Source organism: Diabrotica virgifera, chromosome 4 (assembly GCF_917563875.1).
Source record: "Diabrotica virgifera virgifera chromosome 4, PGI_DIABVI_V3a".
NCBI classification, from domain to species: Eukaryota; Metazoa; Arthropoda; class Insecta; order Coleoptera; family Chrysomelidae; genus Diabrotica; species Diabrotica virgifera.
This window is the reverse complement of record NC_065446.1, coordinates 244,345,225-244,358,155: the sequence shown is the minus strand read 5'-3', so window position 1 is coordinate 244,358,155 and position 12,931 is coordinate 244,345,225. Positions and strand designations below refer to the sequence as shown.

Here is a 12,931-nt window from a genome sequence, read left to right as displayed (position 1 = left end):
CCCCCACTTGCAAAAATTAAAAAACAAATAGCCCTGATTTATGAGCTATTTATGAGCTCTCATATTCCGCAAACTAAAAATTTTGAGCTCGTTCCACTGAGCAGGAATTTAATACCCTAGTGGGGGGGGGGCTGAGTCAGCCCCCCCCACTACTTAAAAATAGGAATATTGAATCGGTTTTTGCGGCAGAATTACGAGCTATTTATGAGCTCTTGAAATTATATAGTTTCGATTTTTGAGCTCATCCCCTTCACCCCCAAACAACCCTTTCATTGATTTAACTTAAGAGAAAGATGCTGAGAAAACTTAAAATATATCGTATTGCGGATATAATTCCTATCGCTTATATACTCTAAGAATAAACTATTAAATCAAGGGCATTTCGATTATTGAGCTACAACCCCTTCGCAAGAAAACCACCCTATCTTCCCGGCTTAAGAGAAAGTTGTACTTAAAATGCGTTAAACTAATTATTTGGCGACTACATATCATTTAATAATTTATAAGCTTCCAAATTACGCGCATTTAGATCAGTAAATTGCAATTTATTTTGTATAGTGCAGTCACTGAAGGTAAAAATCAACGATTACCTTCAAGTTCGGTGAACCTTCATCGATTTTCACGAAAATTGGTCAGTGGTTAGAGGATACGTCAAGAAACAAAGGTGACATGGTACCACCTTGCGCCTTTACCCTGAGGGTGGATACCGCCCCTTCTCGTGGGTGAAAATTATTTTATAAAAAATAACTGCAGAAATCAATAAAAGAACAAATTAAAAGCAAAATTTATTATATAAAGTTAATAAAATAAGTCAATACTTTTTAAGTTATTAAAGATCAAAGATTTTAATTATTTGTGAAAAAAATGCATGTTTTGAAGAGGTTTTTTGTAAATCACTGAAAAACTGCAAGTTTTTACAAAAAAGTTAATAGTAGTTTAATTCGTATAGCTTATATTCTAAGAATAAACTCTTAAATCACGCACCTTTCGATTATATAGCTACAACCCCTTCGCAAGAAAACGACCCCATTTTCCCGGCTTAAGAGAAAGTTGTTCTTAAAATAATTTAAATTGATTATTTGGCGACTACATATCGTTTAATAATTTATTAGCTTGCAAAATATACGCATCTCAATTATTGAATTGCCATTTTCTTTCTATAGTGCAGTCAATGAAGGTAAAAATCAACTATTACCTTCGATTTCGGTAAATCTCCATTTATTTTCACGAATTGACAATAACAACTTGGGGTTTTAGCCTGGGGTATATGTCACCCCTTCTCGGGAGTGAAAATTACTTTATTAAAAATAACCCCACAAATCGAGAGAGGGACAAATTGTAAGCAAAATTTGTTATATAATGTGATTAAAATAAATCAATACTTTTTGAGTTATTAAAGATCAAATATTTTAATTTTTGGAAAGAAAATGCATGCCTTATAGCGATTTTTCATAAATGACTCAAAAACTGTAAGTTTTTACAAAAAAGTTTTCATCACTAAAATTGAAGCTAATAAAAAATATAATAAATTGCTTACTTGAAAAACCTTTAATGTTAATTTAAAGTAAGTTATTGGTAATTAAATATATATTTTTTTCCGCGACTGTTCAAATCTAAGGGTTCAAGCTTAAATAACGGGAAAAAGATGCATTTTATAACACTTAGGTACTAAATACTTGTCAAAGTACTTAGAAATACCCATCAAAAATAAGATCCAGAAAAAGTTGATAGTATCAAAATCCGCTCACCAATTTTCGTGAAAATGAATGGAGATTTACCGAAATCGAAGGTCATAGTTGATTTTTACCTTCAGTGACTGCACTATAGAAAGAAAATGGCAATTCAATAATTGAGATGCGTATATTTTGCGAGCTCATAAATTATTAAACAATATATAGTCGACAAATAATTAATTTAAATTATTTTAAGTACAACCCTCTCTTAAGCCGGGAATATGGGATGGTTTTCTTGCGAAGGGGTTGTAGTTCAATAATCGAAAGGCGCGTGATTTTAGAGTTTATTCTTAAAATATAAGCTACACGAATTAAACTACTATTAACTTTTTTGTAAAAACTTACAGTTTTTCAGTGATTTACAAAAAAACCTCCTTAAAACATGCATTTTTTTTCACAAATAATTAAAATCTTTGATCTTTAATAACTTAAAAGTTATTGACTTATTTTATTAACTTTATATAATAAATTTTGCTTTTAATTTGTTCTTTTATTGATTTGTGCAGTTATTTTTTATAAAGTAATTTTCACCCCCGAGAAGAGGCGGTATCCACCCTCAGGGTAAAGGCGCAAGGTGGTACCATGTCACCTTTGTTTCTTGACGTATCCTCTAACCACTGACCAATTTTCGTGAAAATCGATGAAGGTTCACCGAAATTGAAGGTAATCGTTGATTTTTACCTTCAGTGACTGCACTATACAAAATAAATTGCAATTTACTGATCTAAATGCGCGTAATTTGGAAGCTTATAAATTATTAAATGATATGTAGTCGCCAAATAATTAGTTTAACGCATTTTAAGTACAACTTTCTCTTAAGCCGGGAAGATAGGGTGGTTTTCTTGCGAAGGGGTTGTAGCTCAATAATCGAAATGCCCTTGATTTAATAGTTTATTCTTAGAGTATATAAGCTATAGGAATTATATCCGCAATACGATATATTTTAAGTTTTCTCAGCATCTTTCTCTTAAGTTAAATCAATTAAAGGGTTGTTTGGGTGTGAAGGGGATGAGCTCAAAAATCGAAACTATATAATTTCAAGAGCTCATAAATAGCTCGTAATTCTGCCGCAAAAACCGATTCAATATTCCTATTTTTAAGTAGTGGGGGGGCTGACTCAGCCTCCCCCCACTAGGGTATTAAATTCCTGCTCAGTGGAACGAGCTCAAAATTTTTAGTTTGCGGAATATGAGAGCTCATAAATAGCTCATAAATCAGGGCTATTTGTTTTTTAATTTTTGCAAGTGGGGGGGGGGGCCAGCTCAACACGGGTGAAAGAAACCACAGACGCTAATCTGTTTGTGTTTCTACCAACTGACCAGAGAGGCAATAAATTATTTACATCTGGCGTTTAAAAGTTGAAACATGTCTGCAGTTTTAGGAAACGTGCATTTCCAAAGTGAGTTATTGGCATAAGGTCTGATAAGGTAATTAATTTATGGGGAATTCAGTTTGTTAAACTAAACACACCAAAACATATGGTTAAGGATACATTTCGTTTCGTAAAACCGTGCCCTTCTTAGCATCTGGTTTGTATATTACATATGACCCATATTATTTCGTTTTGAGAAAAGTTATTAAAAATTAAGAAAATAAAATTAGTAAAAATAGTAATTAAAGCGTACCCCTATAAAAGCATATTTATAATCAAATAGATATTACAAATTAAACCAGAAAGTAAGCATTTTGTCAAATGTTTATAATTATTAAAATAAACAATAAAAACATTTACACATTTCACAATATTAGTTTCTGTATAGTTACTATATGTTCAAAAGATGGATCCGATCAGTCGAGTAGTTTTTAAACACTTCTAGTTATTTATATTATTTGAGAAAAAAAAAGATAATTTTCAAATGGCTGTACAGGTGCTTTGTCAATACTTGGAAGGGCTTTTTGATTTTATCTCGTAATGATCTTAGGTTTCAATTTTCATGTTTTTAAAGAATCATATTCATTTTTAATTCTTTACTATCAAATAATTGATTGAGAATGAAGTGCAATGCTTCGCCTTATAAACCATCAAATTATCTGCGCCTCTTAATCTTTGAAAAAAAAACAAAATACACTATCTGAAAGATTAACAAAAAAACAACTTTTTATAACTACTATCCGTTTTTTATTACTACAACTTTTTATATTACTATCCCCTTTTTTGGAAAGTACAAATCATCTTAATATCCAAACTAGACAAGCATGTAGAAGAAGTTATGTCCTATAGACCTATCAGTCTACTTTCAGTGATGTCAAAGGTTTTTGAAAAACTACTACTAGACAGATTATAGCCAATCCTCATGGAACAGCAGCTAATACCCAATCACCAGTTTGGATTTAGACAACAACATGCTACCACTGAGCAAATTCACCGAATCTGCAAATCCATAAACAAAGCCTCATAAGAAAAGAAATACTGTAGGGTGCTGCCCTTTTGTATGTCTCGCAGACTTTTGATAAAGCCTGGCGCACTGGACCCCAATTTTTGACCCTTCGCTTCGTTATAGATCATTCGCTATCTGTGCGTGCATAGATTGCGAATGATCTATAACGAAGCGAAGAGTCAAAAATCGGGGTCCTGGCCTGTTATACAAAATAAGACAAGTCCTTCATCTCAACTACTTTCGAATCCTCAAGTCATATCTTTCCGACTACCATTTCCTTGTAAAAGTAAAGCATCAGTGCACTAATTTATATCCAACTAAAGCTGGAGTACCTCAGAATAGTTCCTTGGACCTGCTCTCTACCTACTCTACACAGCAAATCTTCCTACAAGTCAAAACATAATCACAACCAGATATAAAGATTTAGTTACAAACATGGCGAATTAAAGTAAACGAAAGCAAGTCAGTACATATTATAACTCAATAAATAACCAAGTACTACAACAGAAGGATGATGTAAAATACATAGGTATGCACTTGGACCGCAGATTAACATGGAAGAAACACATATTCACAAAAAGAAAACAGTTGGGTTTGAAACTCAATAAAATGTACTGGCTAGTAGGAAAAAGATCACAACTGAATTTGTACAATAAAATTCTAGTATACAAGTCAGCGAAAAAGCCAATATGGAGCTATAGAATCCAACTGTGGAGATCTACGTCGAGATATAATATCGACATCCTGGAGAGATTCCAATTGAAGACCTTCCGCATTATCACAAACGCACGGTGGTACATCCCCAATGAATATATCAATCGCGATATTCAAATGAAAACTGTCAAAGAAGAAATTCTTAGTTACTCCCAAAAATACGACAGATGACTGCAAAACCACCCCAACAAGCTAGCGAAGAACCTTATGAGGCACCAGGCAAACAGAAGATTAAGGGCGGATTTATGTTACGACGGGGACGAGGCACGTTGAAGAATCGACTGATATGACAAGCATTGCCTAGTTTATCATACAACGGAACGGAGCGACACCGGGAGTGCCGGGGACGTGCTGTTTTTATTGCTCTACGACACGTATCGTGCACGCCTTGGCCTAAGCCTAACATAAATCAGCCTTAAAGCGTCACACTCCAAGCGATCTAACCCACCAGATTTTAAATTCTCAAAACATTTTTAATTTATTAACACATTTATTAGTCCCAAATAATTTTGTTACTAAAATCATGATTTAATAGGATATTGTAACTGTACAGTCTCCTGCAATAGCCTAATAAAATAAAAAAAGTCAAAATGTAAATTCGTACAGGTTAAAACAAATTTTATATCAAATTTTAGGTGGGTACAAAAGATATTTTTAAGAAAGTATCCAAATCATACAAGGGGATCATTGTTTAAATAATTAAAAAGGCGTCATTTTTGCAAAAAAATATTTTTTTAACTGCTGAGGTAATTCACTTATCAATGAAGGTCTATGGGATTTTTTTCTGTAAAGTTGAAGGGTAAATCTTTCTTGGTCGAAAAATATTTAATATTTTTTGAGATATTGAATTTGTTTATTAAATGTTACTATATTTTCAATTGCAAAAACGCGGTTGTTGCCAAAGAAATATTCACTTGCTTAAGATCTCATTATTTTTATTTTTATGTATATTTCCGATAAATGTATTGATAAATTCAAATGTCAATTAAACTCCCCCCTAAAATGGCATTTGAAAATTATTTAAATTTGTTTCTAATTTGTTTTTTTTTTTAATAACGTCGCGGGGATTAAGTATTTTCAAATGCCGTTTCGATAATTGGTTTCCTGGGATTTTTTACTAATTAACAAAATTTTTTTGTCGTTTTTTCTTCTTCTTTTTTTCTTGAAGTTATATTACTACGGACCCTTTTAGGGTTAAATTTTATTAAGAATGTCGAATCTCTGAGTTGTAGATTCTAGACCTAAAAATATTAAGATTTAACTAAAATCTTTTAAATAAAATGTGGCTACTTACTGAGTTACAGGGTGTTTTATTTAAAAATTTAAAAATTATGTTACCAAGTACTTTAAAACTATTTGACGTATCCTTATCATACTTGGCAGAAAGTGTTACTATGATACACCCTACTAAATTGTGATTAATATACGTTTCTAGCTAGTGCCAGAGGCGTACGACAGGGGATAGTGAATGATTGACCTCTTCCCAAATTCTACGCCACTGAGTGATTTACTATTTTAGCGAAATTTTTCGATTCTCCAGTACTTTGTATGTAAATAACTTTATTGGTATCGATAAAATCATCAGTTTGAGAGATATTGGAAGTTTAAAATGAATGAATGAATCAAAATAACTATGCTGTTTCATTTTTAACGTCCAATATCTCGAAAACTAATGACTTAATCGTTACCAGTAAAGAGTATATTATTTACATCGAAAGTATTGGACAATCTAAAAATTTCGCTAAAACAGTAATTCCCTCAGTGGCGTAGAATTTGGGAAGGGTCAACCATTAACTTTCCCCTGTCGTACGCCTCTGGTAGTAGCTAGAAACTTTTATTTATCACAATTTAGTAGACTGTATAGTACCCACACTTTCTGTCAAGTATGATAAGGATACGTCAAATAGTTTGAAAGTACTTGGTAAAAATAATTTTTAAATTTTTAAATAAAACACCCTGTAACTCAGTAAGTAGCCACATTTTATTTAAGTGATTTTAGACCAATCTTAATATTTTTAGGTCTAGAATCTACAACTTAGAGATTCGACATTATCAATGAAACTTAACCCTAAAAGGGCCCGTAGTAATATAACTCCAAGAAAAAAAAGAAGAGGAAAAAAAGACAAAAAAATTTGTTAATTAGTGAAAAATTCGCAGGAACCCAATTATCGAAACGGCATTTCAAAATATTTAATCCCCGCGACGTTATTAAAAAAACAAATTATAAACAAATTTGAATAATTTTCAAATGCCATTTTAGGGGGAAGTTTAATTGAAATTTGAATTTATCAATACATTTATCGAAAACATACATAAAAATAAAAATAATAAGATTTAATACAGGTGAATATTTCTTTGACATCAACCGCGTTTTTGCAATTGAAAATAGAGTAACATTTATTAAACAAATTCAATATCTCAAAAAATATTAAATATTTTTGGACCAATTTTTTTTTTAATACTGATAACATAGCGCAACTTCTCCTGTAAAATAAGATATCTTATATTGCTTATTTAAAACGCTAAAAATAATTTTTTGCAAATTTGTTTTTAAAGTTTTATGTATAATTATTTAAATAAATAGGGGGTCAAATTTAATTTAGTAAGTCTTATGTGAAAGATTTACCCTTCAACTTTGTAGAAAACAATCCTATAGACCTTCATTAGTAATTGAATGACCTCAGCAGTTAGAAAAGTAATTTTTTTGCAAAAATGACCTCTGCAAAATATCTTTTGTACCCACCTAAACTTTGATATAAAATTTGTTTCAACCTGTACGAATTTACATTTTTATTTACATGTAGTATAATTTTATTTTACTAGACTTTTGTAATTTAATTAAACAATTTACTTATTGTAATAATTATTACAAATTGTAAATAAATGGGATGTTAAAAAAATTATTATTCTATCAAATGGCATTAATAAAATGCTACAGAATGAACAGAACCTACCGTTTCTCCCGAAGGAGGACTAAAACTATTATCTGATCCTAATCTCTGATATCCAGACGTGCTGGTCCTTCGAACTTTTTCGTCTTGACTCAACTTCAACGGCAGCATCTGTTGGACACCTCCCATATTAGGTTTAGGAAGGTCTCCGCTCAACTTCGAAGCTAACTTGAGAGGAATCTGTTGCCTAATGTGTACGTTCTGAGACACTTTTTGCTGATTTGTGGCGGATATTAGGTTTAATGGAAGTTGTGATTTTACTTGTAGATTTCCTAAAAATTTCAACCGTTTTTAATTTATATGTAAGTAAAGCATGGATGAGACATAAAGGGTGATTCATTTATAGGAACTTTTTTTGGAAGGGATTTGATGGGATATCGTGCATGAATCCTATCACCGAGTTGCGTTTTTATTCAGTATTGTTAGACATTTCATCCTGGAAAGACTTAGCCCGGCACAGCGTCTAGAAATTATTCAGCTGTAACAGACTACTTGGTGCTTGAAGTTGAAGATCGTGGTCTCGACAACATTTATTCCAGGTTGCACCAACAGATTTTAAGCTTAAGACTTGCCTTAAGCTCAACTTACGAAACATATCCGTTGCACCGTTGAGTTTTAGATCAATTTTCAGCTTGTCACAATGGATTGCCAAGTGGATTGAATCGATAAGAATCGAAAAGTATGGTGCAACGTTAGTGAGACTTAAAGCGACCCTATCTATAAGCTGAGCTGGGCTAAGCTGAGCTTAAGATTTGTTGGTGCAACCAGGCATTAGTTCCAACAAGACTGCGCCACTTGCCATGCAGCCCGTGAAAGCATGGCATTTATTTCACGCTTCGGATCAATAAGTTGGCCGCCTATATCCTGTCACATCACATCTCTAGACTTTTTCCTTTGGGGTTACCTGAAGTTCAAAGTCCACCTGAATAAACGATTGAGGCATTGGAGGCCAATATTACTTGAGTCATTGGTCAAATACCGATCCTCGAACGCGTCATCGAGAATTCTAACCTCAGAATGAACCATCTTAACCGCAGTCACGGCCAACAATTAAAAGAAATCATCTTGAAGAAGTAATTGTAAAGAATGGTTATTTTGTATGATAAGAAAGATTTTCAAATAAAATTCATTCTTTCATTGTTTTTTCTTTTTTAAAAAAGTACCTCTAAATGGATCACCCGAGTTAAGAAATTATTCACAACGATCAATAAAAATTCTATATTACCTTTGGCCCATTTGGAATCTTTCCTCCTGTCGACGGAAGACGATGAGTGCGTCAAACTGGTGCCTCCTCCGGAAGCGCTTGTGGCAGAAGAAGAGTCCGATTGAGGACTGCTGTCTTCCGAAGTCTCCTTGCTACTATCATCGGCGATAACCGAGGGACTTATCGGAACGTTACTCAGTAATCCCTTGTTAGAGAGCATCTCCATCTTCCTGAATAGTTGTTCTCTTTGCTGTGTGATGTCTTCTTGTTCGGCACGAATTTGTTCCTAAACATACATTATGATTATTGATTGAATGTTAAAATGTAGATAAAAATTCAGTTTAATTTTCCAGTTTTTTCTCTTTACCCCAGTATTAGACCACCTAAAATAACCATTTTAAAATAGGTATAAAAAGTTCTAACTCTTTAATCAACTAGACGTCGTAACATTCATTTAAATACAGCTACTTAGATGGGCTGGACACAGTACGAATGCTAGACAACACGAATGTTAAAAAGGAACACTGGTAGATAGAAGAGGCAGAGGCCGACCGCGACTTAGGTGTTGCGTCCCAATACACAAACATTTTTGAACAGCAGTGTAGTTAATATTTTTGGGCAGCAGTGTATTTGATATGTGCGCATATGTACAGCGATCCGTCATGCGCTATGATCATCATCGCACGCATCCACACGCGGGACGCAGGACGACCTCTCGCCTCTCTCTCTCTCATCGAAGATCTACAAGGCTTAACACCGTTTTGTAAAATATGTATTTTTTTTTCTCGAAATAAAGTTTAAAAACAGTAATTATCTTTCTGATAGTAGCAGAAAACCGTATAAGTAATTATTGCTAAATGTACGGAATTTACATGGTCCTTCAAAAGAGCCTGGTGTTATTAATTAGTGCCTATAATTAGAAAAATTATATCAAATATCACGCGTGTCTGGAGATTGCATTTTGGATGGAGACATGGGAAACCGCTTCGCTTCGCTAAGAACACGTTTTGCAAGGTATGGTCTTTTTTCTGTTCTCGATATTTGGATTGATTTAATGTATTTTGTCGTTGGATGAGATAATTGGTTTCTTTTGACCAGAATGCAAATGATACTTGAAAATATTTCTGACAGGTTATAACGATTTAAAACTAGTATTTTGTTACTATTACATTTATTTGTTTATTAATAGTAACTCCTAACACTGATATCAACTTGATTTCGTTATTAAACCTCGTATTTTGTTACTATTACATATATTTTGTTTATTGATAGTAATTCCTAACACATCAACTTAATTTCGTTATTAAAGTTGATTAAACCTCGTATTTTGTTACTATTGCATATATTTTGTTTATTGATAGTAATTCCTAACACGTCAACTTAATTTCGTTCTTAAAGTTGATAAAATCTCGTATTTTGTTACTATTACATAATATATTTGTTTATAAATAGTAATTCCCAACACTTATATCAACTTGATTTCGTTGTCAAACCTCGTGTCTGGTTGCTATTATATAATAGTTGTTTATTGATAGTAATCCTTAACGCTATTATTATTAATCGTTATACTAATAATAACTACATTCTACACTTTATAACAAGTGCAATCTATATTCGTTTCGTTAAGTGTTTTATTATATAGGAGAAACACCTTTTTTCGGCATTTTTGTTCTGTTTTTCTTGTATCTCGCAAAATGGCGGATGATTTAGATTATTTAAAAGGTAAACGTAAAACTATTAAATCAAACCTTACTCGTTTTCATACATTTTTGGATAAATATATCGCGTCTTCTAATAAGGATATTGACCAACTAGATTTACGTTATACTAATATTCTTGGAATTTTAGACGAATTCAATAATATTCAATACAGTATAGAGGTGGCTTCACCCCGTGTTGACGGTGATTTTGTAACCGATGATACTGAACGCGAACAATTTGAAGACACTTATTTTAAATTAATTTCGCTGGCTAAAAAAGAACTTCAAGAAATAAGAAGTAAATCAAGCTCCTCAAAATCGCATATTTCTGACAATAGTCAAGATCCTCTCAAGGTGACAAATGCTCAAAACAACATTACAGTTGTACCTAGTGGTACTGAGTGCAACATTGCTAACTCATTAGGAGCTACGCATTTAAATTCATCAGCAAATATTAATTTTTCGTTACCAAATAATAATATCATGAATGTGGCATCTAATAATCTTGTCGATTCTAAAGCGCTTCCATTGCCTTCTGTTCATACACCATTTCCTGTCTATGATCTTGGTCTCAAATTACCGGATATTAATTTGCCTTGTTTTGACGGCTCGTTTGGAGATTGGCTCTTCTTTAGAGATACCTTCATTTCTGTCATACACAACAAACCTAATCTGTCAAAGGTTCAAAAATTCCATTACTTAAGACTTGCTTTAAAAGGTGAAGCCGCTGAAACAGTACGAAATTTACAAATTTCGGAAGACAGTTATGACGTAGCCTGGCAAAGCTTATTGGAGCAATATGAGGACACCAATGCCCTTATAAATTTTCATGTAAGACAAATATTGAATCTAGAACCAATCTCTAAGGAATCACATCATGATCTTAAACATATTCAGGATAAACTAATTCAAAATCTTCGTGTACTAAAAACTCTTGGTGAGCCTGTTGACTATTGGGACACCCTGTTAATAAACACTATTTATCTTAAATTGGGTAACAAAACTAAGCAAAAATGGGATTCTAAGGTATCTAAAATCATTAAGCTTAAAAAGCCTGATCTAAGTTATTTTATTGAATTCTTGAAGGATAGATGTAACCTTCTTAAAGCACATCAGGCTGATTCGAAATCCAGTGGAAAATCTAACAATGTCAGTCATAAGCCAAAGGCTTTTACTTCCACTAATGCCGCAACCGCAACATGCAAATTTTGTAAACAAAGTCACATCATTCAGAATTGCTCTAAGTTTTTACAACGTACGCCTAAATTAAGATATGAGCAAGTTAAGCAACTTAAACTATGCATTAATTGTTTTAGAAATAATCACTTTACTAAAAATTGTACCTCTAGTAAGTGTAGAAAATGCAGCGGCTTGCATAATACACTTCTCCACTTTGACAAGCAGTTGGTCCCTTCTAGCTCTCAGACTGTCGAATCTCAGTCGGATCATGGTAGCTCGCAAGAGCAAGCTAGTACTTCTAGCGCAGTCACATCTTTTTCGAATACTTTATGTTCAGTGGAAAATAAGGATTGCATTTTACTTTCCACAGCTCAAGTGATTGTTCTCGATGATCAAGGCAATTCTCACAATTGTCGAATTTTGCTAGATAGTGGCTCGCAAAGTAACTTTATTACAAATGCTTATTGCAAAAAACTCAATCTTTGTGTAGACAAAATAAACATGTCCGTTACAGGAATAAATCAAAGCAGTTCAAAAATCAATTCGAAAACATTAGTTACTGTTTATTCTCGTACTACTGCATACAATGCATCTTTATCGTGTTTGGTAGTGGACAAGATTACATCTTGCATTCCATGTATATCCTTTGATAAATCTTTACTTAACATACCTGCCAATCTACTATTAGCTGATCCTGATTTTAATGAAAGCACTCCTATTGATCTCCTAATAGGAGCAGGATTCTTTTGGGATCTCCTTTGTTCTGGACAAATTAAACTGGGAAATAACTCACCTATATTGCAAAAAACTTTACTCGGTTGGATAATCTCTGGTCCAATTCGATTTGATGAATCAAAATTCAACACAACTCATTGCAATTTTAGTATAAATGATGACAGTTCTATAGAGTCTTCATTAAACAATCAATTGGAGAGGTTTTGGAATATTAATGAGTATCCTCCAAGTAAACATTTTTCTCTCGAAGAATCCTATTGTGAAAAACATTTCATAGAAAACACTGTTTTAAACCCAACTGGTCGTTTTGTTGTTAAATTTCCTTTGAAGGAACCTA

The 12,931-nt window shown here is 32.9% G+C and overlaps 1 protein-coding gene across 7 annotated transcripts in view; it reads right to left on the bottom strand.

Annotated features, from left to right (window-relative positions):
* LOC114347563 (rho guanine nucleotide exchange factor 18) overlaps positions 1-12,931 on the bottom strand; it is a 345,544-nt gene that overhangs the window by 12,441 nt on the left and 320,172 nt on the right. For all 7 annotated transcript variants that reach the window (XM_050649938.1, XM_050649940.1, XM_050649936.1 and 4 more), the window contains 2 exons: positions 9,002-9,266; positions 7,780-8,048 (listed from right to left, as the gene is read on the bottom strand). In XM_050649938.1, the coding sequence (XP_050505895.1) occupies positions 7,780-8,048; positions 9,002-9,266 (534 nt within the window). The remainder of the gene's footprint in view (positions 1-7,779; positions 8,049-9,001; positions 9,267-12,931) is intronic.